The sequence below is a fragment of the Periplaneta americana genome, chromosome 6 (genome assembly GCF_040183065.1).
Source record: "Periplaneta americana isolate PAMFEO1 chromosome 6, P.americana_PAMFEO1_priV1, whole genome shotgun sequence".
In the NCBI taxonomy this organism is placed as follows: Eukaryota; Metazoa; Arthropoda; class Insecta; order Blattodea; family Blattidae; genus Periplaneta; species Periplaneta americana.
The window spans coordinates 171011937-171039454 of record NC_091122.1 but is presented as its reverse complement, the minus strand read 5'-3'; the positions used below and the strand labels follow the sequence as shown (position 1 = coordinate 171039454).

At 35.4% G+C, this 27518-nt stretch overlaps 1 protein-coding gene across 2 annotated transcripts in view; it reads left to right on the top strand.

Annotated features, from left to right (window-relative positions):
* Positions 1–16972: 16972 nt before the first annotated feature.
* The window catches only part of rho-5 (rhomboid-5), a 579824-nt gene continuing 569278 nt past the window's right edge, over positions 16973–27518 (top strand). The window contains exon 1 of one of the 2 annotated variants that reach the window (XM_069829535.1): positions 16973–17331. In XM_069829535.1, the coding sequence (XP_069685636.1) occupies positions 17306–17331 (26 nt within the window). In that variant the 5' untranslated portion in view covers positions 16973–17305. The remainder of the gene's footprint in view (positions 17332–27518) is intronic. The other variant, XM_069829536.1, reaches the window with a different exon arrangement.

The window sequence follows — 27518 nt, the reverse complement described above, 5'->3', positions numbered from 1 at the left end:
TATTATTATTATTATTATTATTACTATTAATGAAATAATTTGTTTTACTATCTTTGTATCATCTCCGTCACGGATATTCTATTATTATTATTATTATTATTATTATTATTATTATTATTATTATTATTATTATTAATGAAATAATTTGTTTTACTATCTTTGTATCGTCTCCGTCACGGATATTCTATTATTATTATTATTATTATTATTATTATTATTATTATTATTATTATTACTTCTAACATCAACTTTATTATTGATCTCTTTAAAATTTATGTAGACTACTGGACTGTACCCGAGCACGAGCATATGCTCATTTCGGTTATATATTCATATGTATCATTTCAAATGTAAATTGTGAATAAATTTGAATTTGAATTTTCTTACCATTTTCTAAGGATTGGATTCCATACTTTTTACGGCTTATAGCTTTCTTTCTTGAAACTCTATTTCGGTCACTCTTTTCATTTTCGTTGTGATTGAAAATCCTTTATGATCTTTAGAATTCGATATTCATCTAACTCCCGAAGTGGGTCAGGCAATTGTACATATTGTAGAAATAGCCAATTTGTTCACGAAGACTTTTGTTATTTAATATGCTTTAATTTTTAATTTAGTTTCGTCCTCATACTCCAGATGTATTTCTCAGAAATCTCATTCCAGCAAATTCAATTTTCATTTGTTTGGGATATCGTAAAGGGATAGTCTGGCAAAAAATTCTTTCTCAGATTATGAGTTAATTGGTTTTGCGTAAGGAAATAAAAGTCTTAACCACTACTTCCAATACTGGATCATCGTAATTTTTAATTTCGAATTTGTCACACATGCGAGTATATCTGTCCAGAAGAAATAATACAAAAAAATTAACTTGCGTGTAAAATTAGCTCTACCGCGCTGTCTCCCTGTCATATCTCTGTATCGAGCACAGATACAGACGTCTTCGACCACTCCCTTAATTTTTAATCGCGAGTTCTGCGATGTTAGTGATAATAGAAATGTACGGTAAACTTTTCCAAATTTATTTGCATTGAGTGAATATATACAGGGTGTTTCTAAATTAAACCGACAAACATTTGGATGGGATAGATAACCCTATTTCAAACACTTTTCGTTAAGGTACCCATGGACTCGGACGCTTCATTTCAGTGGAGGAGGGTTTTAACGCTACCACCCAGTTCATTTTCTACGTCAGCGCAGTGTCATTCTTCATCCCGGTTTGCTTATTCCCTGAGTTCGGTATTATCATGCATTAACCCAATGTGATTACTATCTGTGGTTTATCAAACAACAATACTGGGCTATTCAAAAAGAAGGAGCAGATTTCAAACACTTATTTCTTCCAAACTACAAAAGACAGAAACAAAATTCTAACGTTTCTGGACAGAGAAAGATTCAATGTTGTATGCATTCAATATGAGCACCATGTATTACACGACAAATATCAAAACGGTGGCTCATTTCTTGACACACACGAATCAGCGGGTCTCCAGTTATCGAATTCACAGCTTCAACAATTCGATGTTGCAGACTTTCAAGAGTGTCAGGCATAGGGGGATAAAAACACGGTCTTTTGCGTAACCCCACAGATAAAAATCACAAGGAGGTCTGGAGACCTGGGAGGCCACCGGCGATGAAGTTGATCTTCTCCTCCTCCTCTTCCAATCCAACGTCCTGGAATGGTGTCATTCAGGTAACGTCGGACGTGGTTAGAGAAATGAGGCGGGACACCATCTTGCATGAAGATGAAGTCATCTGAATCATCTTCAGGTTGAGGAAATAACCAGTTTTGAAGCATGTCTAGAGAGGTTATTCCTGTCACAGTTTTCTCCATGAAGGAGAAAGGTCCATAATAGTAATATACGTTACAAGAGCGGTATGTTGACGTTTTCATGGTCGAGGAAAAGATTGAAAAAGCGAAACGTAGTTGAGCTTTTTTAATTTCCGACAACATGAAAACAAACATACCGCTCGTGTATCGTACATTATTTTGTGCGAAGATCGTTTATTACATACCTGACAGACGAATTTCTAATTAGTTGCAATGAAATCTCCATCTTGGTTTCTGTTTAATGACGCCAACTTCGGAACACCAAAATATCTTTCTTCAACATTGTTGCTGTAAAATGTTTTCTGTGTTTACTATACTCCAGCAGGCCGTGATATACGTCTGTCTTTTTTTCCCCCCTAGTCTATAAATGCGAACTTAAAACAAACGGTAAGGTTATGTAATGATTTATTTGTCATTTTAATATTTTAACAATATTATTTGTAAAACATATTGCAGTAATAACATCGGCATCTGGAATCTCGTTGATTTTTTCACGGCTTCCTTAATGTTACTTGTATCAGGAATGCAGTAAGTTTCGTGGAGTAGTAGACTTTACTTAATTTTTGCAAATATTTAAAAACAATAATTAACAGTGCAATTTAGGTGAAATTGCAGTGGTAAGTTTTCAATTTATAATTATTACTATGTTAAACGTCTCTAAAATAATATGTTAAAAGCCTAAAGCAGTAAAATGAATGTCGCGCTTAAGCGGTAAGAAGAGGGAAATTGTTATGTGTGTTACGTTGGGAATACTGAATGTGGTATTTCACACTTACCGCGTATTGGTTCTGTGCGGAAAACAAGCAAATACGCACGATCTCGCACAAACTTTGTTTACAGATATGGCACAGAAGACGTTAATCTTCGGTGAATCTCTTTTATGTTCAATAACTGATACAGGATTTTCACTTGCCCAAATTCTAACGTTATGGCGATTAACTTTTGTTGTGGTCGTCAGGATGCAATGCTTGCAATAACTGCAGTTTGTACGGCTTCATGTGCAGACGGTATTTCAGAACTCGCCATATCGTTGGTTTAGGAATGTCCAGTTCTCTGCTTGCTCGTGTTGTGGATTTTTTTTTGGGCTCCTTTTGTAAACTGTACGAATACGCTCGACATTTTCATTCGATGTGCGTGGACGTCCCCTACTTTTCTGTTTGCAGATGCAACCATCTTCTACGAATTGTCGATGCCACTGGCAAATCTGCTTATGATGAGGCTGTTGTTTATTAAACTGACGGCGAAAAGCACGTTGAACTTCAATAATGGACTCTAGTTTTGCTAATTGCTGCAAACAAATTGCTTTTTCTGTTGTGTCGCCATTTTGCTACAGACAATCAACAGCGCCAATGCGGCCGCGCATGACAACCAACAGCGCCAGTGCGGCCGTGATTGGAACTTCTACCCGGACTGTTCAGAATTTAAACTTTCGCCTGTCCAGGAACGTTGGAATATTGTTTCTATCTTTTGTAGTTTGGAAGAAATAAATATTTCAAATCTGCTACTTCTTTTTGAATAGCCCTGTACTATAACATCGCACAACATATAAAATATGGACATTGTTGTTGTTGTTCGTTTTCTAATGCCAGGCGTTTGACAATAAAGTCATTTGATCTTTTGCACTCCAAACTTTTTCAAAGATATTATCGTTGCCAGCCACTGAAGCACAGATTTCGAAGTGTTCCGAATCCATTTCTTGGTTTTAGTTGCACAATGGGCAGTTAGGGGACTGATATATTCCAATTCTATGCAGGTGTTTGCGCTAACAACCATGGCCTGTTGCCAATCTAAATGCAGCTACATACGATTTTCGTGGTAAATCGGGAATCTGCTCTTAAAGCTCTAAATCAACTAAATGAATGGAATACATCAAATTTGATGACACTCAATTTAAGCAAAAGTAACTACCAAATATTTTCACTTGGTAAAAAAAAGAAAGAGAATTCAATATCCAATACAATGGACAACACCTTCCTAGGACTTACGAATCGAAATATATTGGAGTTATTTTCGATAGTAAGTTAACATGGAGCAACCATTTGAAATACATTTCTGAAAAAGCTCGTAAAAGATTCTCCCTTCTAAAAAGACTAGCAGGAAAGAAATGGGGATGCTCTAGGAATACTTTGAACACTACATACAAAATGTTTATACAGCCAGTGCTGACATACTGCGGAGAAATTTTAATTACTTCACCTTTCATAAACGAAATAGAATATATTCAAAACCAAGCTCTCAGACTCATTACTGGTGGAATAAAAAAATATGGACATTGTGATAGTTGTTTACTTTACAGTCCGACAGGGTTTAACAAACTAGTGTGAGAAATGAAGTTTTGCCAATTTAAGGAGTAGGATTTAACTAAAAGCAATGAAGAATAATGAGTGTTGATGTTAAAATTAACAAGGACAGTAATTCAGTGTTGGCATAAATATACAGGACAAAAGATCGTCTGTCCGTGATCTTTCATTACTGGATGCATTATGATCAGTATTTTTATTATGGAAGTAGTAAATCCATTTAGATAATTATCTTGGTACAAAATGCGAAACATGCGATGTGATGTCACATGAATTAACTTCCTTCCTGTCACTTACCACAGCAATAACGAGGGGACCACTTAAGAAGTGACATGTACAAGTTGCATGAAGCCACAGGCATGTTCTGGGGTCGAATGTGCGAACTCTCACAGTCAGCACAAGTGAAGAAATTAAAGACGGAGAGTGAAGTTCACATCTCCATGCCAGGCGGGAGTAGGGTGCAAGATTAATGGTTTACACTTGTCCGTAGAAACTTCACTCAATTCGCTAACCTAACAAATAATTCAGATACGAGGAGAGTAAAATGGCAAAAAGAGAGCGATGGGAATTATAGCAGAGGAAGGACCGGTGGACAGGAGGACTAAAAATTGACGCTTCCGAAGAGTTTGACGCAAATGCGTTTTCTATTCAAACTAGTGGCTTGTGCAGCAAATGCTGCAAACTAAGTTCATTAGACGTTCAAAAAAATATTTTTCAGATTTATTTTCAATGAAGAATACCAAACATTCTGAAAGTTATTTGCTTCCATAATAATGAAAGATACTCTCTCTCGAGCCAATACTGAAGAGAACCACGCATATAAATATCAACACCACACCGCATTAAATATATGAAAAAGACCCAACCCCACTTGATTAATAATTATAAAAATATTTGATTTTTAATAATATTATTATCTAACGTAAGTTTTATAGCTTTCAGTAACATATACTATATATACTATGTAACTGCCACTCAGTAAAATATAGAAATCAAAATCTAATTTGTTATTCTCCACATCTACTTATATAACCCCAAAACCTTTCACTTTCATATCATCAATATAGCATTAATATGTATAATTAATGAAAAATAGTCACTTCGTGGCATTAACTACAATAATATTTCATTTCTAATGGTAATAATGTCATCAAACCACCTCACGTTTTGTAGTTTTTAATATCCAATACACAACTGTACCCAGAAAATTACACACCACAGAATCGAACCTGTAAATTATTTTTAGTAAGTTAAGTTTTTAATAACCAATTTAATTTGAGCTCTAAATATGTCAGCATTCTTGTAGATCATGGCCTTCGTGTAATATTGTTTACTGTAGTGTGTTTTTTGTTTTATTCTGAAATGCAACACGGCCGACTTGATGCTCGCTTCGCTTCTCCTGAATGCAATTAGCTAGTTCTCAAAACTGACGACAGATGGATTTTGGAAAATAGGAAAATTATGTAGGAAAATTGACATTTCACTGAAAACTACTTATTTTTCCGAAAGACTTTGGGTTCCAAGCTTCAAAATGAGGGGCCATTTATTAAAATCCGTTCAGCCGTTTTCCCGTAAATTCCATTACCAGTTCAAATTATATATATGTTTTCCAGGCAATGGAACATACTAGGTGAATCGTAAAAATGTAATTAATTACATGGGGTTATTCTTTGAGATATATAAAAAAAAGTTTAATGCGATTTTCTTTCTCTTTGCTTTCTTTTCGAGATAAAATTTATTTCATGTGAAACATTTCATAGCGTGTTTTGGGAAAACCATTGATTTAATTTTCAATATGTTCAGTCAATTTAAGAGAGCAGTGTATTATGATAATAAATGATTGAAATAATTTTAGTTTTGTCCTTTAAATTTTCAGAAATTAGAACCGAAAAAATGTAACATTTCGTTTTGTAGAGAAATTTTAAAATGTTACATTTGTTCGGATCAAATTTCAGCATATTTAAAGAACATAAATAAAGTTCTTTCGCCACAATACACTGCTCTTTTAGGTTCATTGAAGTTATTGGGAATTAAATCAATGGCTTTCCCTAAACACGCTATGATATATTTCACATAAAACCATATTTTTCTGGAAAAGAAAGGAAAAACAAGCAAAATTGTATTAAACTATTTTGTTTGATATATCTTAAACAATAACCCCCTTAAATTAATGACATTGCTTACGGTTCAATTTTATATAGAGTTCATAAATAATTACAATTTCTGTAATATTTTATTTCTAACATTTTTTTAGTTATAACATAACCTTTACTTACTTCCTTCCTTACTTACAAATGGCTTTTAAAGAACCCGAAGGTTCATTGCCGCCCTCACATAAGCCCGCCAGCGGTCCCTATCCTGTGCAAGATTAATCCAGTCTCTATCATCATAGCCCACCTCCCTCAAATCCATTTTAATATTATCCTCCCATCTACGTCTCGGCCTCCCTAAAGGTCTTTTTCCCTCCGGTCTCCCAACTAACACTCTATATGCATTTCTGGATTCGCCCATACGTGCTACATGCCCTGCCCATCTCAAACGTCTGGATTTAATGTTCCTAATTATGTCAGGTGAAGAATACAATGCGTGCAGTTCTGTGTTGTGTAACTTTCTCCATTCTCCTGTAACTTAATCCCGCTTAGCCCCAAATATTTTCCTAAGCACCTTATTCTCAAACACCCTGAACCTATGTTCCTCTCTCAGAGTGAGAGTCCAAGTTTCACAACCATACAGAAGAACCGGTAATATAACTGTTTTATAAATTCTAACTTTCAGATTTTTGGACAGCAGACTGGATGATAAGAGCTTCTCAACCGAATAATAACACGCATTTCCCATATTTATTCTGCGTTTAATTTCCTCCCGAGTGTCATTTATATTTGTTACTGTTGCTCCAAGATATTTGAATTTTTCAACCTCTTCGAAGGATAAATCTACAATTTTTATATTTCCATTTCGTACAATATTCTGGTCACGAGACATAATCATATACTTTGTCTTTTCGGGACTTACTTCCAAACCTAACCCTCTACTTGCTTCAAGTAAAATTTCCGTGTTTTCCCTAATCGTTTGTGTATTTTCTCCTAACATATTCACGTCATCCGCATAGACAAGAAGCTGATGTAACCCGTTCAATTCCAAACCCTGCCTGTTATCCTGAACTTTCCTAATGGCATATTCTAGCGCGAAGTTAAAAAGTAAAGGTGATAGTGCATCTCCCTGCTTTAGCCCGCAGTGAATTGGAAAAGCATCAGATAAAAACTGACCTATACGGACTCTGCTGTATGTTTCACTGAGACACATTTTAATTAATCGAACTAGTTTCATAACATAACCTTTACAATTGAAAATGTTATTTTAATTTGAATTGGTTATAACTTATTTAAAATAGTTTTATAATATAGAGGTATATAAACATGGTTTTTCAAATGTAACGCATATTTGCAATTAAAGTTGTATTAGGGGATTGTGGACAAAAAGTTCAGACGTGTGATACTTTTTATTTAGACAGGAATATTTTTTGTGGAAAAAAATATATCTTTACGACTATTGATGTCCGAGTTTTGACGTCATCGAGAAATTTTAAAATGCCACTCTATAAATGGGTATATATAACATATTACTAACTTCATTCATATACTACAGAGTGTAACAAAAGTTTCTGTAACAGTATGTTAAAATTATTCTCTTGTTTAGTTTCCATTTGCTCAGGAACCATGACCAAATTTTATGGTGTAGGAGTTGGTACTGCTTGATTGTGGTGTGATGCAATCCTTTATTAATAATTTGGCCGAAAATGTGATATTTACCATCAAATATTTGAAAAAAAAAAAAAAAACTAAAATTTCACTGTACCAGAAACTTTTGTTGCACTCTGTATTTAACAACTTTGTATTATCGCGTTTATAGGATCTTTGGATATTTCAGTAGGCCGTTGACTATTGTTGAGTTTCTGTTTATATCAGTTTGTGTTCATATGACTGATTTAGATTTTGTTTTCATATTTATGATATTGCATATAAAGGCATATGACTCGGTTAAGAGAGAAGTTTTATATGATATTCTTATTGAATTTGGTATTCCCAAGAAACTAGTTCGATTAATTAAAATGTGTCTCTAATTAAAATGTGTCTCAGTGAAATTTACAGCAGAGTCCGTATAGGCCAATTTCTATCTGATGCTTTTCCAATTCACTGCGGGCTAAAGCAGGGAGATGCACTATCACCTTTACTTTTTAACTTCGCTCCAGAATATGCCATTAGGAACATCGAGGATAACACAGAGGGTTTGGAATTGAACGGGTTACATCAGCTGTTTGTCTATGCGGATGACGTGAATATGTTAGGAGAAAATCCACAAACGATTAGGGAAAACACGGGAATTTTACTTGAAGCAAGTAGAGGGTTAGGTTTGGAAGTAAATCCTGAAAAGACAAAGTATATGATTATGTCTCGTGACCAGAATATTATACGAAATGGAAACATAAAAAATGGAGATTTATCCTTCGAAGAGGTTGAAAAATTCAAATGTCTTGGAGCAACAGTAACAAATATAAATGACATTCGGGAGGAAATTAAACTCAGAATAAATATGGGGAATGCCTGTTATTATTCGGTTGCGAAGCTTTTGTCTTCTAGTCTACTGTCAACAAATCTGAAAGTTAAAATTTATAAAACAGTTATATTATCGGTTGTTCTGTATGGTTGTGAAACTTGGACTCTCACTTTGAGAGAGGAACAGAAATTAAGGGTGTTTGAGAATAAGGTGCTTAGGAAAATATATGGCGCTAAGAGGGATGAAGTTACAGGAGAATGGAGAAAGATACACAACGCAGAACTGCACGCATTGTATTCTTCATCTAAAATAATTAGGAACATTAAAGCCAGACGTTTGAGATGGGCAGGGCATATAGCACGTATGGGCGAATCCAGAAATACATATAGAGTGTTAGTTGGGAGACCAGAGGGAAAGAGACCTTTGGGGAGGCCGAGACATAGATGGCAGATTAATATTAAAATGGATTTGAGGAAGGTGGGATATGATGATAGAGACTGGATTAATCTTGCACTGGATAGGGATCGATGGCGGGCTTATTAGATTAGATTAGATTAGATTTATTTATTTAACCTGGTAGAGATAAGGCCGTCAGGCTTATGTGAGGGCGGCAATGAATCTTCGGGTTCCTTAAAAGCCTTTTGTAAGTTGTATTATTATTATTATTATTATTAATATTATTATTATTATCATCATCATCATCATCATCAAATACAAATGACACTCGAGAGGAAATTAAACTCAGAATAAATATGGGAAATTCCTACTTTTATTCAATTTAGAAGCTTTTGTCGTCTAGTTTGCTTTCAGAACAACTGAAATAATTTATAAAACAGTTATATTACCGGTTGTTCTGTATGTTTGTGAAATTTGGACTCTCACTTTGAGAGAAGAACAGAGGTTAAAAGTTTTCGAGAATAAGGTACTTAGGAAAATATTTGGGCTAAGAGGGATGAAGTTACAGGAAAAAGGAAAAAGTTACACCATGCAGAACTGCACGCATTATATTCTTCACCTGACATAATTAGGAACATTAAATCCAGACGTCTGAGATGGGCAGGGCATGTAGCACATATGGGCGAATCCAGAAATGCATGTAGAGTGTTACTTGGGAGACCTGCGGAGAAAAGACCTTTAGGGAGGCCGAGACGTAGATGGGAGGATAATATTAAAATGGATTTGAGAGAGGTGGGATATGATTGTGGGAATTGGATTAATCTTGCTCAGGATAGGGACCGATGACGGGCTTATGTGAGGGCCAAACTGTAACGCCAGATTTACTAAACGCCATTTGTATGTATTTATTATTATTATTATTATTATTATTATTATTATTATTATTATTATTATTATTATTATTATTAAGGCCAATATACAAAATTTCAGGGGAAATCAAAGTTGCTGAAGGAAACCAACCTCCAGAGCCTTCTTTTTTCTTCTTCAGAAATTTGCAAAATGTTCCAGGAATGGAATTCTAGTGCCTTTACTTAGAAATCGTCTATAGTTTGAAGTGAAGCTATCAGTCAACTATAAAAAAATAAAGTTTTGTTAATAAAATCTTCTTCAAGCAGATTTATTTTATTTGCCCTCTCCAAATTTTACGGAAATATATATTTTATTCTTTGTGAATATTTTCAGCATAAACCTTCGATACAATCCGAGCTCTGTGCGGAAGATTATCTCTTCACATAGTTGCAATTTATCGGCGCAATTGATCCAGCCTGTTGCATTTATTAGTGAAAGCGCAGTGAAGTGTCAAAAGCAGTTTTGCTGTTCGCTTATTCTAGCTTCTGTACAGCTACAATATTCAACAAATCATGTTACGTCAGAGCAGAAAGGAAAGCAATCATTTATATTCGTGGTGTTTTTTTTTTCTCCAGAAATCTAATTTCTAATATTTCCAGGAAGGTTTTCAGAGGCATGAAACTTTTGTGACAATCTCAATTTACATTCTGTCAGTCTCAATGAAGGAAGCGGTACTTCGCAACTCCTTGTCACCACTGCAATCTGATGATGAGTTCGCTGGAAAATGAGCAGCAAAAATGGCACAGAGAGTGCAGCCAACATAACAAGGAAACTTCCGAGTTCTTTTGATCAGAGCCGTAGTTGGTTAATTTTGCGCCCGGGTGGTTAAGAACAGAATACCGCTCCCCTCCCAGCCTACTCTTAATGCCACCCGTTAAAATTGGTAACGAAGTTCATGGAGTGAAAACACTTGGCGGTTTTCTGATTGCCTTCTGAAAAATTCTGAAATAGTACATTATGCAACGGGCCTAAAATGGTAGTAATTAAGACGCGAGTATGTTTGTTTATGAAACGAGCGCAAGCGAGTTTCATAATTTTCATACGAGCGTCTTAATTACCATTATAGGCAAGTTTCATACGATTATTTATGCTCGACCATATTTCTAACTTGAAATTATTCATAAGTAGACTTCGTGGAATTGCCACGAGATTCGCAAGGTTTACTGTGCACGCGGTATAGACTGTATGAGAAGGGGGAGTGTCTCTGATGTAAACACTGAGCTGTATACTGCGGTTACAATAAAACCTGTATCCTGCATTCAAGAAATATAATGAATGATCACTGAAGTAGGAAATGTCTAAACATGTAAATACACAATTATTTTATAGTGAGATATATTAACTCTTAAAATTTAATGTAAGATACTCACATAATATTTGAATATGTACATTACAGTGAAGAATTACGTACATTTTGAGCGACTGCAAAATAACCTCCTCCCATAGTCACTTAAACAGTTTTCAGATTGGGAAAATGTATGTTCAACATTACACGATGTAATAAGTGCATATTTGAAGAACGGAAAGTCGCTACTTTTTAGTACACCAACTTCAGACGTCTTGTCGTGACCTGATAGTACATCATTTATAATACGAAGTTGTGAATAGGCAGAATTTTTAGCAATAATGTTTCTCAACTCACATTTCACTTTTTCTGAAATTAGTGAATTGTTATTTTGGATAATGGTTTGTGATACTTTTAATCCACTATATTAAGGGCTTCTGAGAGTTGTAGTTTAAACGATTCTAACAGGATGATGTTTTTGGACACGATTTTAAATTTAGAATGAATGACAGACTATCTTTCAATAGCTGTTCAGAAAGCAATGATTTTACAGCTGCACCAGCGGAACTGTCTGTGCTATCCAATGCATGAATTACCTCCATTATTTTGCCGTAATGTTCTGCGTAATAATGAACAGCATCAAACCACGTTCCCCAACGGGTAAAGACTGGCTGCGGGGGTAAGGTTATTCCAGGAGTAATTGTTTGGAACAGCAACACACTCATTGTAGTATGTTTGATTGAATTCTTGTCTACACTGAACAAATGTTAAATTTTGACTATTCCAACCACAGTAATGCAAAAACAAGTGCTTACATAGGTGTACATTAGCTGTAGCTGCTCTATCTATTTGGACCGGTCACATCTCTTAACATGAACTGCTTATACTACGAGACCGGGCGGTCGCTCACCTCCTCTATACTACCGTACATCGGCAACCTGATTGCATGCTGCGTGTGGCAATTCAGCGAAGTCTATTCATAAGTATTCATGTTATGGTTATCTAAGTGAAGAGCGGAACTGACCTAAATTGTGAGATGTGCTCAGACGCGAAAGTATTGATTTTTTTCCGAGGAACGAATGTCATTGACCTTGATATAACCTAGAGAATAACATGAACATTAGTCTTGATATAACCTGGAAATTGATTTAGAATTGAAAAACGAGATGACAAATTGAATTTAGTTGAATATTATTTACAATTAACGCTAATTATTATAGTACCAGAACATAACCTTCTGCGACAGTATTGGATTTCCAGCCTCCGTGGCTTTTCGCTAGTTGTCTTTCGATTGCATATCCGAGAATAATCGATACTTGCGCTTTTATAATGGTACAATGGTGATTTCTCATTGGCTGAACAACTGAACTATAATGAATAGCTGTACTTTAATGAGGTGCATTAAAGGGCTACTACCAGGTGTATAATTACTACATTTCGGCATGGTCGAGCATAAAGTATTTTAAAGTAGACCACGATCGCTATTATCCTTCACTTCATTCTATTTGGCCAAAATTGCTGATAACTGGACTTCGAATTTTAGGCTCTGAAAATTAGAGTTTAGGTGCCTAAAATAGGCTCAATAAAGCTATGAAATTGGCTCATATTTTGTATGACCTTCCGTCACATTTCAGTTACTATTAATCTGTAGCCTCTCTCTTAAACCTGTTATTAGTTCGGTATTACTTACTTACTTACTTACTGGCTTTTAAGAAACCCCCAGGTTTATTTCCGCCCTCACATAAGCCTGCCATCGGTCCCTATCCTGTGCAAGATTAATCAAGTCTCTATCATATCCCACCTCCCTCAAATCCATTTTAATATTATCCTCCCATCTACGTCTCGGCCTCCCCAAAGATCTATTTCCCTCCGGTCTCCCAACTAACACTCTATATGCGTTTCTGGATTCGCCCATACGTGCTACATGCCCTGCCCATTTCAAACATCAGGATTTAATGTTCCTAATTATGTCAGGTGAAGAAAACAACGCGTGCAGTTCTGCGTTGTATAGCTTTCTCCATTCTCCTGTAACTTCATTCCTCTTAGACCCAAATATTTTCTTAAGAATCTTATTCTTAAACATCCTTAATCTCTGTTCCTCTCTCAAAGTGAGAGTCCAAGTTTCATAATCATATATAACAATCGGTAATATAACTGTTATATAAATTCTAACTTTGAGATTTTTTGACAACAGACTGGATGACAAAAGCTTCTCAATCGAATAATAACAGGCATTTCTCATATTTATTCTGCGTTTAATTTCGTCCCGAGTGTCATTTATATTTGTTACTGTTGCTCCAAGATATTTGAATTTTTCAACCTCTTCGAAGGATAAATCTCCTATTTTTATGTTTCCATTTCGTATAATTCTTAATTTAACAAATACATAGATATACATTATTAAAATATTACCATAAAAAAGCATTATCAGAGACTGTTCAATACGTAAAGTAATTTGGATGCACTTGCTCTTAATATGACGTAGGTATGAACAAATGAACACACAAAGTTTTGTTAATAAAGAAATGTTAATTTCAATTAAAAACTTGTATCTTTAATTACAATAGGTAACAACCACTAATGTAGCAAAGGGTAACGCCTTAGATTTATTTGAACAAAATCATTAACTAGCTCGTCCTTTTATTTTTTATTGATTATTTTACGACGTCGTATCAACATCTCAGATTATTTAGCGTCTGAATGAAATGAAGATGATAATTCAGGTCCGGGGTTCAGCACCGATAGCTTTTTTTCTTCCTTTTGTACGAAGGAGGGACCCGAAGGCTTACACTGCAGCCTGAGGCTTATTGTGCTTACCACTCCTATTCTGTGAATGATTGGGTAGTAGAACGGCCGCGCTCTTGTACAAGTACAGCACGCTGCACCGTGAACTTAACCCGGGCTATTGTATGGATGATGATGATGATGATGATGATGATGATGATGATGATGATGATGATGATGTTGATGATGATATGTGAATTAATGATGGCGAAATGAGTTCGAGGTCCAATCCTGAAAGTTGCCCAGTAATTATGCTTCAGTTGAGGGAAAATCCCGGAAAAAGCCCCAACCAGGTAACTCGACTCAACCAGGATTTGAACTCAGGCCCGCTCGTTTCATAGCCAGACATGCTGACCATTACTCCACAGTGGTGGACAGCACCGATAGTTACCCAGCATTTGCTCATATTGGTTTGAGGGGAAAACCCCGGAAAAACCTCAACCATGTATCTCGTCCCGAATGGGATTCGAACCCGGACCACCTGGTTTCCTTTTATTACCTATGCGTTTATAAAAATAATATTTTAATTTAAAACCACAGTTATCACTAGGGCTAGGATTTTGATGACCTATAAATCATGATAAATTGTCCTAAAAACAATGCATTTATGACCTAAAAATCTTTGAAAAGTGCCCTAAAAATTGATCTTACATAATTGGCGTAATAGGAAAAGAGTTTTGTACTGCTTAATATTTAGACCAGTAATTAAATTAAATTTTACATAATTTTTCCTAAGTAGTACACATTAATTAATTATTTTACCTTGTGTAGTTTCCATGTATGATCGTTCACCTCTGCTTTGGCATGTGGACGTGAGGTCAATAGTCAGTTGGTCGGTCTTGGCCCTTCATGAGTTGTAGCGCCATGGATTTACTTTACTTTTAGTTTTCATGTAGTCTACCACAAGGCCAATCTTATTCGGAATTAGCAGGTAGGCTATAAGCTTAGAGGAGTTTATATTCAAGGGGTGGTTGGACTAATCCATTACATGGGGTGTACTATGTTAAAATGGCAATATTTGTGTAGAAAAACGATTAAAATATTATACAAAATAATGAGTATTAATGGACAGAATGTGTAAAGAAAATATCAAAGGAAATAAACATTATTTTACATTAATAAGGAGGATTTATGACCAAAATTAAATGAAAATGCCTAAAGAAATAAAACAGGCATCTCAATTGATGCCCACAGGAGCCAGCGCGCGCTTTAGAGCCCAGGAGAGCCTGAGCGCTTTACAGCGGAAAGGAAAGAGACAGAAGAAAGAGGTGGTATATGCCGCTTGGTTGAGCTACATTCAGGGATGGCCAGCACTGATTCAATAGATAAAGGGAAGAGAACTTATTAAAACTGTATCCATGTTAATTTTTAGATTTGCCTGAGAAATATAAGTGCATGCATTATAAGAATGTAAGTTTTAATTTTAATGCTCATTTTTCACAAGTTTGATTTTTTATACAAAAGAAATATTTTCTCAACTTTTCGTATAGAAAAGTGAAATTTTCAGGTATAGGTCTATTTATTTAGTAGCCTTACAGAATGTTTTCGTAAATCTAATATACCGTATATATGTATTACTGAAGTTAGTGTATTGAAAATTTCGAAAATATTCGCATGGAAATTGCTTGTAAGGAAATGAATTAACAAAGCAACTACTGTTACATCATAAGCAAAAGATACGTGCCCATATGCTGTAAAAATGTCAGTTCTATAGCTTCAGCAGATTTCGAGAAAATAATTTAATATTCTGATAATAGGAAGTTACTCACAAATATCACCTTAAAAGCATAATGCGATAAGAGTTTTCATGTGGAATATTAGTTACACTTAAAACAGATACAGTACCTAGGTAACTTTGCTTTGTACTGTAATATTGTTTTGATTAGTTTATTGATTACTTTTGTAAGGCTAAAGATAACATCAATATAAATTCCAACTTATCATGTCATACTCAATCTCTTTCTGTGGAATATCACTTTCTTTATGAATGATGTGTTTCATCCACTTAATACAGTATAATATTATACTACTATGGAATTTAAGTGAATATTCCTTCTTAACTCTCTATTATGTTATTAAGATTTAAAACACAAGTGCAATATTAAGAAATCAATGTCAGTACTTTTGTTTTACAGACAATAAAGATAATATCAAACAGAAAGAAGCCATATAAATAACGACATAAAATTTCACGTTCCGTTTGAAGTTTGTGCACCACTGTTTTTTTAATCCAACAGGTTGCTTATTCATATATATAACCCTTCCTCTTTCCATACTTAGCGCTTGCTGCCCACGCACGACGTTAAGGTCAGAAAAATGCGCTTGCTTTGACATCACTGGAATAAAACAAAACATGCTCTTATGAGTTGAAACAGGCAAAAAATGCAAAAAAATTTCCTCACAAATATGTCTTAAAACATTCAGTTTATCAAATAAGATATAAATACTAAAGCAGCAATGTTTCTGGCTTACTAGAAAAAAAATGCAATTTCATCAGAATCCTAGCCCTAGTTATCAAATTTTTTCTTTAGTAATACTACGCATTTATCATTTTCTTTAATCTTAAACTCGGGAGGGGAAGCATTTATCTCCCCTATCCTCTAAATGACTCCTCTGCCTGTCAAAAAGTTAATTTAAACATGTATCATTTACTGCGTTACTGTATGTAAAATAAACACCGCTGTATCCTTTTCCCACGCATCATTCTCGTGGCCTCCAGAACTTTACGAATGTTTTACCAACTGCGTAAACAATGTTGATTCAGAAGCCGATTGCCACGAGTTAATAACCAGTGCGTAATTCGACACACCGCTACCAGCGAACCATTGCGACACAACCTGCTGTTGTAGCTACAAATGTTACTTTTCCTTTCTCCTGCCTTTCTTTGTCGCCAAGTTGACGGGAAACAAACATTTGTGGAGTGATATCACACCTATTTTGCGCTGCGGTATGCGAGTATTGTTTATTTTAGAGATTACACTGTGTTTAATCAGAGAGATAGTAGGGATGAGACGTGCAGAATGAGATGTGGCAACACTGTCAGTGACGTACTTTTTTTTAACTGGAGTTACCAGTACTACTCATATGCATGTGGTTGGTTGGCTTGGTCAGTTAGTTCGGTTTTCGCTTGTGGCAGGAAGGTTGCTTTCGCGTTGTGTTGCGAGAGGCCATGTGCTGTCGTGTGGTGTGGTGAGAGTGAAGTGGAATTGAGTTGCAAAGATCTACAAGAAGTTTCTCCATTCAACAGACATGTCTGGCAAGTGGAAAGCTCTTTTGTAAGTTAATACTTTATTCCTTTTGTTTCTTTTGCAGTATGGTCTTACGCCGGATGGTAATTATCTCGGTAACAGAGGTTATCTTAGTGTGCAGTCATATACAGTTTGTGTACTAGTGAAACAATTTTTGTGCAATAATAAAAAGTAGAACGGAATACGTGAAGGCAAGAGTCTAACATTAATGAAAATTTACATTGTATAAGTTAATTGATACAATTAGGCAGTGACCGCCAAAAGCTATGTCGCGACGCATACTCTTGTCTCCACTCAAGCGTAACAATGGCATCATACCCCCCACCCTCTGTTTGCCGGTATGGCATAGTTGCGCCCCACGGTCAGATAAAATGCAGCAGATAAAAAAGGGTCCCTGTTTAGTGGGCATAGTTGCGCCCCGTTCCCATCAGGTAGAGAAAAGGGGCATGGCATAGTTGCGCCTCGAAGAAATCAGGTAGCAGAAGGGACATGGCATAGTTGCGCCCCGATGAAATAGGGAGAGAAAAGGACAGTACGGGAACTCGAGCCTCGTAATCAACCAACCTTATTGATTTATTATTCGATTTAATATTTATTAACGATACCGTTAAAATGAACACCATGAAGTTGGCAGTACTTTATTAACTGACATATTCAAATGAGTGAGCCGTTGGAATATGGGGCCTTAGCAGTCTTGACATTTTATTAGTGATTTTCACACCGTCTGTGGCGTATAGTGAGGTTAATTTAAAATGAATGTTAAGTTTAGTGAAAAGGGTGAAGAGTTAATAATTGATAATGGTTCTAAGTTTCAATTTTCGAAACCCTGTACCGTAGGGTTAAGATATCGATGTACAAACAAAAAATGCAATTCATTTATTGTGTGTGATCAATAAAAAAGTGTTATTTTAAATAGCAAAATTGATCATACGCTAGGCCTACCTGATTGCAATGCAGCTATCACTGTAATATTTTTAAGTAATTTGTTTATACAGGGACATCACTTTATTTTTACCAACATTTTTAACATTAACCTGGCTATACTCGGAAACACTGTTACCCCCTTCCATTACAGGAGTTTGATGTTACTAGTGCAGTATGTAAACAAATCATTTTACTAGGTATAGGAGGAGAGAAAAGTAGTGTATCCATTTATGTTGTAGGGAAATACGATATTACGATTTTCAGTTTGATCATTACTTTTACGGAATTTATCAAAATACAGTAGAGTAGTAACATTTTTTTTTCAAAAACTCAACTTTTCAGGCGTCTATGTTCGTTATGTAATGTCTACTTTATTTAGCATATTAATTATTGATGTTATCATACAATATAGAGAGTGCATTTAAATTGAGGGGGTCATAAGTAAAGGGCAGTAAGTGCACTTAAGTTACTTTTGAGAAAATGGGGTTTAAATATTTAAGCTTTCGTAAAATCGGTGAAGTTTTTTATTTAAATTTTAATGTGTGATGCGATTAAAATATCCCTTTGCCACTAAAATTTTAGATACTTTTGCTTACACTGGATGCACTTAACTCATGTTATTACAAATGTCACTAGCATTCCTTTGCTTCTAGCCACCTCAATTCAAAAAAAGCTAATCTGAATATTTAAACAATTTGCTGAAAATGATTGCCGTTCATTACAATGCAGGCTTCAATTCAGTACGCATATTATTAAAAACATTTTGAAGCATATTCTCTGAAATTGAATTTATCGTTTCTTGAATATAATTTTTAGTACAATATTATTAATATAGGTTCTTTCTTCTATAGAAAACGCAACCATATTTCTGAAACACACTATACACTGCAGTGTTTACTTCACTGTTTGAAGACTTCGAATGCAACAGCGGCCGTAAGTTTGTGTGTCTGACGGGAGCAAGGACATTAGTGAAGGGGTGAGAGTGAAGTACATTCAGAAATGCAGGTACAATAAAAATGCAAGTAAAAATAAAATAATGTCCCTGTATTATGACAATCACTTTCGTGTGTACTATGCTCATCGGGGCGCAAGTATGCCATGGCCATTCTGCTACCTGATTTCTTCGGGGCGCAAATATGCCATGTCCCTTCTGCTACCTGATTTCTTCAGGGCGCAACTATGTCATGTCCCTTCTGCTACCTGATTTCTTTGGGGCGCAATTATGCCATGCCTAGGCCTCTCAATTGACCGCGGGGCGCAACTATGCCATACCGGGCATAATTGCGCCTCGAAGAAATCAGGTAGCAGAAGGGACATGGCATAGTTGCGCCCCGAAGAAATCAGGTAGCTGAATGGACATGGTATAGTTGCGCCCCGATGAGCATAGTACACACGAAAGTGATTGATTGTCATAATATAAACAAATTACTTAAAAATATTACAGTGATAGCTGCATTGAAATCAGGTAGGCCTAGCATATGATCAATTTTGCTATTTAAAATAACACTTTTTTTTATCGATCACACACAATAAATGAACTGCATTTTTTGTTTGTACATCGATATCTTAACCCTACGGTACAGGGTTTCGAAAATTGAAACTTAGAACCATTGTGAATTATTAACTCTTTTACCCTTTTCACTAAACTTAACATTCATTTTAAATTAATCTCACTATACGTCACAGACGGTGTGAAAATCTCTAATAAAATTCAAAGACTGCTAAGGCCCCATACTCCAACGGCTCACTCATTTGAATATGTCAGTTAATAAAGTACTTCCAACTTCATGTGTTCATTTTAAGGTATCGATAATGAATATTAAATCGAATAATAAATCAATAAGGTTGGTTGATTACGAGGCTCGAGTTTCCATAGTGTCTTTTTCTCTACCTATTTCATCGGGGCGCAACTATGCCATGCCCCTTTTCTCTACCTGAAGGGAACGGGGCGCAACTATGCTCACAAAAGAGGGATCCTTTTTTATCTGCTGCATCTGATCTGACCGTGGGGCGCAACTATGCCCTGCCCCTGTTGACAGCCATCACTTCGATATAAGACAATTTAGCAGTAGCGGACGTACATATGTAAAGTTACAAGATAACAGATAATATGTAAAAACTTAATTTTAAGGAGCATGGAAGCAAAAGTATTTCTTTTGTGCAGGTAGCAAAAATATGAGATACTTAATTTGTTGTAAAATTTTAAATGAAGTGTAAAAAGTAATGTAAGTTGTCATTAGTATCCTCATTAATCCACTAGTTTAGGCGACTGAAGAATTTTCTACCCGTTGCCCTGAAAAAGATGTTAAATGCAAACTCTCGTGATGCCCCACTTCGATTACTGTGATATTCTGCTTACTGACCTAAGTGTTACTTCGGCGCAGAGACTACAACGTGTTCATAATATGTGCGTCCGTTTCGTCTGCAATATTCGCCGAGCTGATCACGTAACACCATCCCTCGAAATGTTGTCCTGGCTCCGTCTAGAAGTTCGTAGGAAAATCCACTGTCGTTTCCTCCTCTCACACATATTGCATTTTTCCACTCCTGTCTATCTTGCGTCTCGTTTCCAAAATTTATCCACCCATCATAACCTAGACACACGATCACAACACTCCTCAGTATTATCCATTCCCTCCCATCGAACATCCTCATATTCATCTTCTTTCACTGTGGCTGTTCCTCGAATTTGGAATTCCCTGCCGAGTAATGTCAGGGACTGTCTGTCAGACATCAAATCAATTTAAGAATAGACTAAGGAAATATTTTTCTAACAATTCTTGTTAAGAATAATAGCTGTTTCAGGTTTCTCAATGTTTAATGGTTTTATATATATCACAGAATAAATATTTAAATTACCTGATTATTATTATTATTATTATTATTATTATTATTATTATTATTATTATTATTATTATTATTATTATTATTATTACGGAAAATTTACTTGAAGCAAGTAAAGCGATCGGTTTGGAAGTAAATCACGAAAAGACAAAGTATATGATTATGTCTCGTGACCAGAATATTGTATGAAATGGAAATATAAAAATTGGAGATTTATCCTTCGAAGAGGTGGAAAAATTCAAATATCTTGGAGCAACAGTAACAAATATAAATGACACTCGGGAGGAAATTAAACGCAGAATAAATATGGGAAATGCGTGTTATTATTCGGTTGAGAAGCTCTTATCATCCAGTCTGCTGTCCAAAAATCTGAAAGTTAGAATTTATAAAACAGTTATATTACCGGTTCTTCTGTATGGTTGTGAAACTTGGACTCTCACTCTGAGAGAGGAACATAGGTTAAGGGTGTTTGAGAATAAGGTGCTTAGGAAAATATTTGGGGCTAAGCGGGATGAAGTTACAGGAGAATGGAGAAAGTTACACAACACAGAACTGCACGCATTGTATTCTTCACCTGACATAATTAGGAACATTAAATCCAGACGTTTGAGATGGGCAGGGCATGTAGCACGTATGGGCGAATCCAGAAATGCATATAGAGTGTTAGTTGGGAGACCGGAGGGAAAAAGACCTTTAGGGAGGCCGAGACATAGATGGGAGGATAATATTAAAATGGATTTGAGGGAGGTGGGGTATGATGATAGAGACTGAATTAATCTTGCACAGGATAGGGACCGATGGCGGGCTTATGTGAGGGTGACAATGAACCTTCGGGTTCCTTAAAAGCCATTTGTAAGTATTATTATTATTATTATTATTATTATTATTATTATTATTATTATTATTATTATTATTATTATTATTATTGGCTCACTAACATTACTTATCCAACTTTCGTTATTTACTTTCATGTTGTTTTATGGTCTGGATAACTATGTAACCAATTGTATTCAATTAGAATTAGTCTGGCTGGGCGGAGGAGAAGGCCTGCTGGCCTTAGCTGTGCTAGATTAAATAAATTAATAATAATAATAATAATAATAATTATTATTATTATTATTATTATTATTATTATTATTATTACTACTATTATTTTTCTTAATATAAAGGCTACCACGCCCTTATCTGTAAATTGAATATTTCATTAATAAATGAACAATAAAAAGTATCGGCTTCTATATCTTGATCGGGGTAAAATATTTCGACGTTCTTTTCGACGTATGTAGTGTAATTTGAATATTTCATTAATAAACAATAATCGGGGTAAAATACTTCGACTATTTTTAAGTATGTAGTGTAATTTACAACTTCGTGACCAGAGTGGTACGTTTTTCTAATTTAAAATATCTGCTGATGTAAACTACATGTTGTTTTTATGATAAATAAGAAAATCTATTTTATTCTATTAATAAAACAAAAATAATGAATAGGAGCATAAAAGTTAACACGGAAAAAAGTGTGTGTAGTTAATAAGTAGAAGAATAGGCCTATTATATTTTTATTTTTTGGTCACAGTCCGTCTCTGCACTGTCATTCACTGCATTACCTGAGGAGATACCCACTTCACCCCTCTCCCTGTGATAGTGGTGTGCGGGTTGCATTTCTATTTCATGGTTTCCCTTGGTCACAAAGACAAATGCCACATTGGAAATTTACATACTACCAGAGATCCGCAGAAGATGCTCCTTTTTCTGTTAAAAGCTTCCCTTGCCATTGCTATCCTCCTTTTGACTTCCTGGCAGCAGCTCATGTTACTGCTTACAGTACATCCCAAGTATTTGAAGCTGTCCACTTGCTCTACCGCCTCATTTAGAATTCGCAAGTTTACCTTCTTTACTTTTCTTCCTATGACCATGATCTTCGTCTTGTTGGCATTTATCATCATTCCATACTGCTGACAGCTGTCATTTATTAAAATCAATATACTTGTTTGATTTTTTAACTTCTTTAGTAATCTTATTTATGTCCAGCTGTTTTGTATCGGTAATATAAATAATTTAAGTTTATTGTCCTCAATATCTCATTTGGCACTACAATTAATTATTATTGCTATTATATGAACTTCCCATAAGCCCTAGCTATGAAGCTCAGGTGTTGTGTTTTTATTAGTAATATGAACAGGGGATTAAATTTTAAAATATATTAATTAAATAAACATATGTCACCGTTGAATTATAATTGGCAAGTTATAGTACATTAGAGATTAACTGTATAAATACATAATTTCCATGGTAACCGGTACGTATGTGAATTAAAACTGAGCACAGCGCTATGTAGATCAAAATAAACAGTTAAAACCATATGTTGTAGTGGGGCAGTGTTTAAATACGACGTCCAGATAAATATTTAATAGGCTTTAATATCGTATTGTTTGCAGTGTTTATGCTAGTACCTTCTTTATACCCCACCAATTTAAACGTTGCTTGATTAATGTAACACGAAAATAGCATGAAATGTATAACATTGTCATTTTCAGCAGAGTCTTTCTATAGGGGTTATAAATATTAATTTTGATAAAAGATAGAAGCTTTACAGACTCACTACCACACTGGTGAAAATAAGCACCAAAATAAGCAAAAACGAATACACGGAAATATGATAAATTATTTGTTTCATAGAACTGTTATCTTATTGAAGACTTGCAGTATACAAAGAAGATCATCCTGATATTTTCCTGTGTGAAACTCCTGCGTCTGATTGTACAGTGAAAATGTTTTTCGACGTCGCATGACGTCACAGGTGCGTGTGAAAAACACGACATTTCTTCGGCGAATTCCTCTTCAATACCTCTTTCTTCACCTGAAAGCTTTTTAGAAATATGACACAGTGTTTTGTAACCGGAATTTTTCTGTAATACCTGACAGAGTTTGTCGAACGCAATTTTTGCAACCCCATGTGTTTCTGGAGGTAATGTTACAGAAAATTCGTCTATCAGAGAAAGTGAATGTTCCAAGGAATTATTTCGAGCTTCCAACTGCTTTAAAATTTCGGGTATTTTGGAGAAACGGTTATGGATGTACTGAATCTTTTCTTGGATGCCGTTTTTAGCAAAACATTCGTGGGCTGTGGCAAAGCTGACTGCAACTTCTGCATTTACGGAATTCAAAACATTTTTCACTGCACTGAAATGTTCCGCCTAGTCTGAGAAAGCCTGTAACCACGTACCCCATCGAGTTAAAATTGGCTGAGGAGGTAAAGACAAATTTGGAAGGAGTCCACGGAATTTTTGTATTCTAATCGGTGACTTTATAAACACTTTCTTCGCGCTCAAAACAAGAAGATCCACGTCTTTATACTGCCAGTCGCAGAAGCTTGGCTGGGGAATCCCAAGATTCTCTCCTAATTAGAACTACGCAGTATTTCACAACATCCTGGGTCATACCCTAGCATTGCTTTCTCACGCATTCGACGGAAGTTAATTTTTTATTAGCCAATTAAAAAGGGAAATCAGTGATAAATGACGGCTAGGAGTGAAATATGTACTTTTAAAATTACAGTTTGGGTAAAATATGCTGTTTTAATTGAAAATAATAAAGTAAGTAAGCAAAACTATTTTCCTGCAAAAAGCACTAACAAACATAGTTAAAACTGCTTATCTAGGTGTGTCTTACGAAGTATAACCTTTCTGCTTACCTTTAAAAGTGTGGAAAAGAATATGCATTTTGCTTAGAAATCCGGGCTTTAATAAAACTAAATAGAGTGAAACCTGTCTAAAGCGGCCATCTGAAGTTACATTGTAAAATGGCCGTTTTATCAGATGGCCGCTTGATTAAGGTTGCGGTTTTTATGAATCAGCATGAAAATACTGAATTTCATTGACTTTTTAGTATTGTGCACGTACAACAATCGTGCATATTAATGTCAGCCTCTTCCATTCTTGGCAACTAGCATTTTCAAAACTCGCTTGCAGTACCTTAGTTTAAATGACTGAATAATACCTTGTTCAAGGGGCTGGAGGTGTGATGTGTGATGTCGTATTTGTAGGAAGAAACACCAATTTCACGGATCACATTGCGATTTTGTCGTTTAATCTTCGAATTGAAATCGCATAGCCAATTCTCAAACAATGATGATGCCATCCAAGCTTTATTGTTGGCAGTCCACTTCACCCCCAGTAAGCCCATGTCAACATTTTTTAAACCTCTCGGTTTCAATGATTTCCCTATCATTAAGAGTGGTTCTTTTTCTCCTGGAGCATTACAAAAAAAAAAAAACAGCAGGGTTATTCTGTCTTTTGCCAACTTCCCCCCTTTACACTCTTTTTTCTTAAAACTTAAAGTTTTGGTAGGGAGGGCTCTGAAGAAAAAAAAAAAAGCTGGTCCAAGTAGAGAAAGATAGAAAGAGGAGGAAAAAAATACAAAAATTCGAATGGTTAACTACTAACCTAAAACATACTGTGACATTTTCGATACGAAAAGTCCGTGTTTCAATCCTTTAAAAACGAGTAAGAATTTATAGCTGTGCAGGGTCGGAGTGGAAAGTGACAAATGAGTCATAAACAGTAACCAACTAACCCCCAAGATATGTACTGTTGTACACTTAGCTATTGTCTCCCGTCCTTTAACCATCGAAAAAATAGGTCAGACAGCATCCGTGAAAAGATTTTTTGTTGGACAGTGACTGTTATAGTCAGGTTCCAATCCAAATAGATCCCGGCCGCTGGCCGGCGCATGAGGTGGCCGCTAAATAGAGAGAGAATTTGTATTGATCTTATGGAAAATCCAATTGGTTCCAGAGAAAATTGGCCTTTTGGTCAGGTGACCGTTTAAATGAAGTGACCGCAAAGGCAGGTTTCACTATAAACAGATACGTCTTATCTGCCATCTGCTAACCATCGTCATGCCCGAGCAATAACTTATGCCCTCTGCAAGTGTTTGATAAAATTGCTATTGGGAAGATGGGTTGCGGCCCTATGCTACCCCAGTGTTCGTCTGCCCGTAGTTTTTCCACAACTGTTGCTACCCTACATTTCGAAACCTTCACCTCAGCTTTTAACCACAGGTTTTACATTTTTCTGCAGAAACTCTCCACAGGATTAACTTAGAAAGCATGATGGAATATTCAGATTGTAAATTTCTATAAATGAATAAAATATAATATTTTGTTACTCAGTCAATGACAAATCAATGTAAAATAATGACTTATTTTATAGTCATTAAGTTTTTATACATGAATTACAAAATTGCGAACGTTTTCGCCTATTCAGGCATCCTCAGGCAGAGTTATATAATATCTCAATGTCACATACGTAGCTATTGGTGGTGAGTACTATTTGAATTAATGATGTACAAGCCATCTCCATTATTAAAATGTAATATTACAGGTAGTAAACTTAAATAATGTTAAAAATGTTAAAACCATTTAGTAATTAAACTTCATAATATGTGGAACTCTTGTTCAGTCCAATGAGTGGTGAATATCTGAAATGTATAAAAAATATAATAGAAATGGGAATATCAAATGTAAATTGTAATCGGATTGGATATTTAAAAGTACTAACGTCGTTTAAAATGTGACAACTGCATAGTTAGCAACTGTATGGATTACTATAACATCCTGTGTTTAATGTAAATTATCTGCAATGAAATAATAATTAATATCAATTTTAGTAGAATTTGAAAAATTAATTGGAGGGCTAAGTTATGGAGGTACTTACGTAGAGGTGAGACGACCTGCTGCTATTAGGACTGTAACTGGTATGACTCACCACCAATAGCTACGTATGTGACATTTAGATATTATATAACTCTGCTTGAGGATGCCTGAATAGGCGAAAACGTTCGCAATTTTGTAATTCATGTATAAAAACTTAATTACTATAAAAAATAAGTCATTATTTTACATTGATTTGTCATTGACTGAGTAATAAAATATTATATTGTCTCCACAGGATCCTACCATACAGAATGACATCATCTGACCCAAATGTATTTACTTTCATTAGCAAATAAAACGCTTCCCAGAAATTTCAGATTCTTTTGTGAATTATCTACTACTAGTTCTATTCCACTTGCTCTGCATTATTAACGAAGAGCTTCTCTCTAGCCACTCTACCGTGAAAACTGTGTTTCTTCAGTACCCTTTTTACAGCGTCAGCACTAAAATGTTTATGTAAATGTTGTTTTATATTTGCAGCCAACTTTGTGGGAATTTCTCTCAGAACCCATTTCCACCCCCCCACTGTACAGTACAGCCCATGTTTTCTTGGCGCTCCTTCTTGGTTTATGGGCCTGTTTTTCCTCTTTATGTCTTTCAATAATTTGCTCAACAGTTGAGTGACTTCTGTCGATTATTTCGACTATTCTCCGGCGGAAATCCTCTTCTTACATTAGCAATTTTCTAACCCGTACTTTGCCACAGAAGTGAGAGTACCCATCGAGACACAA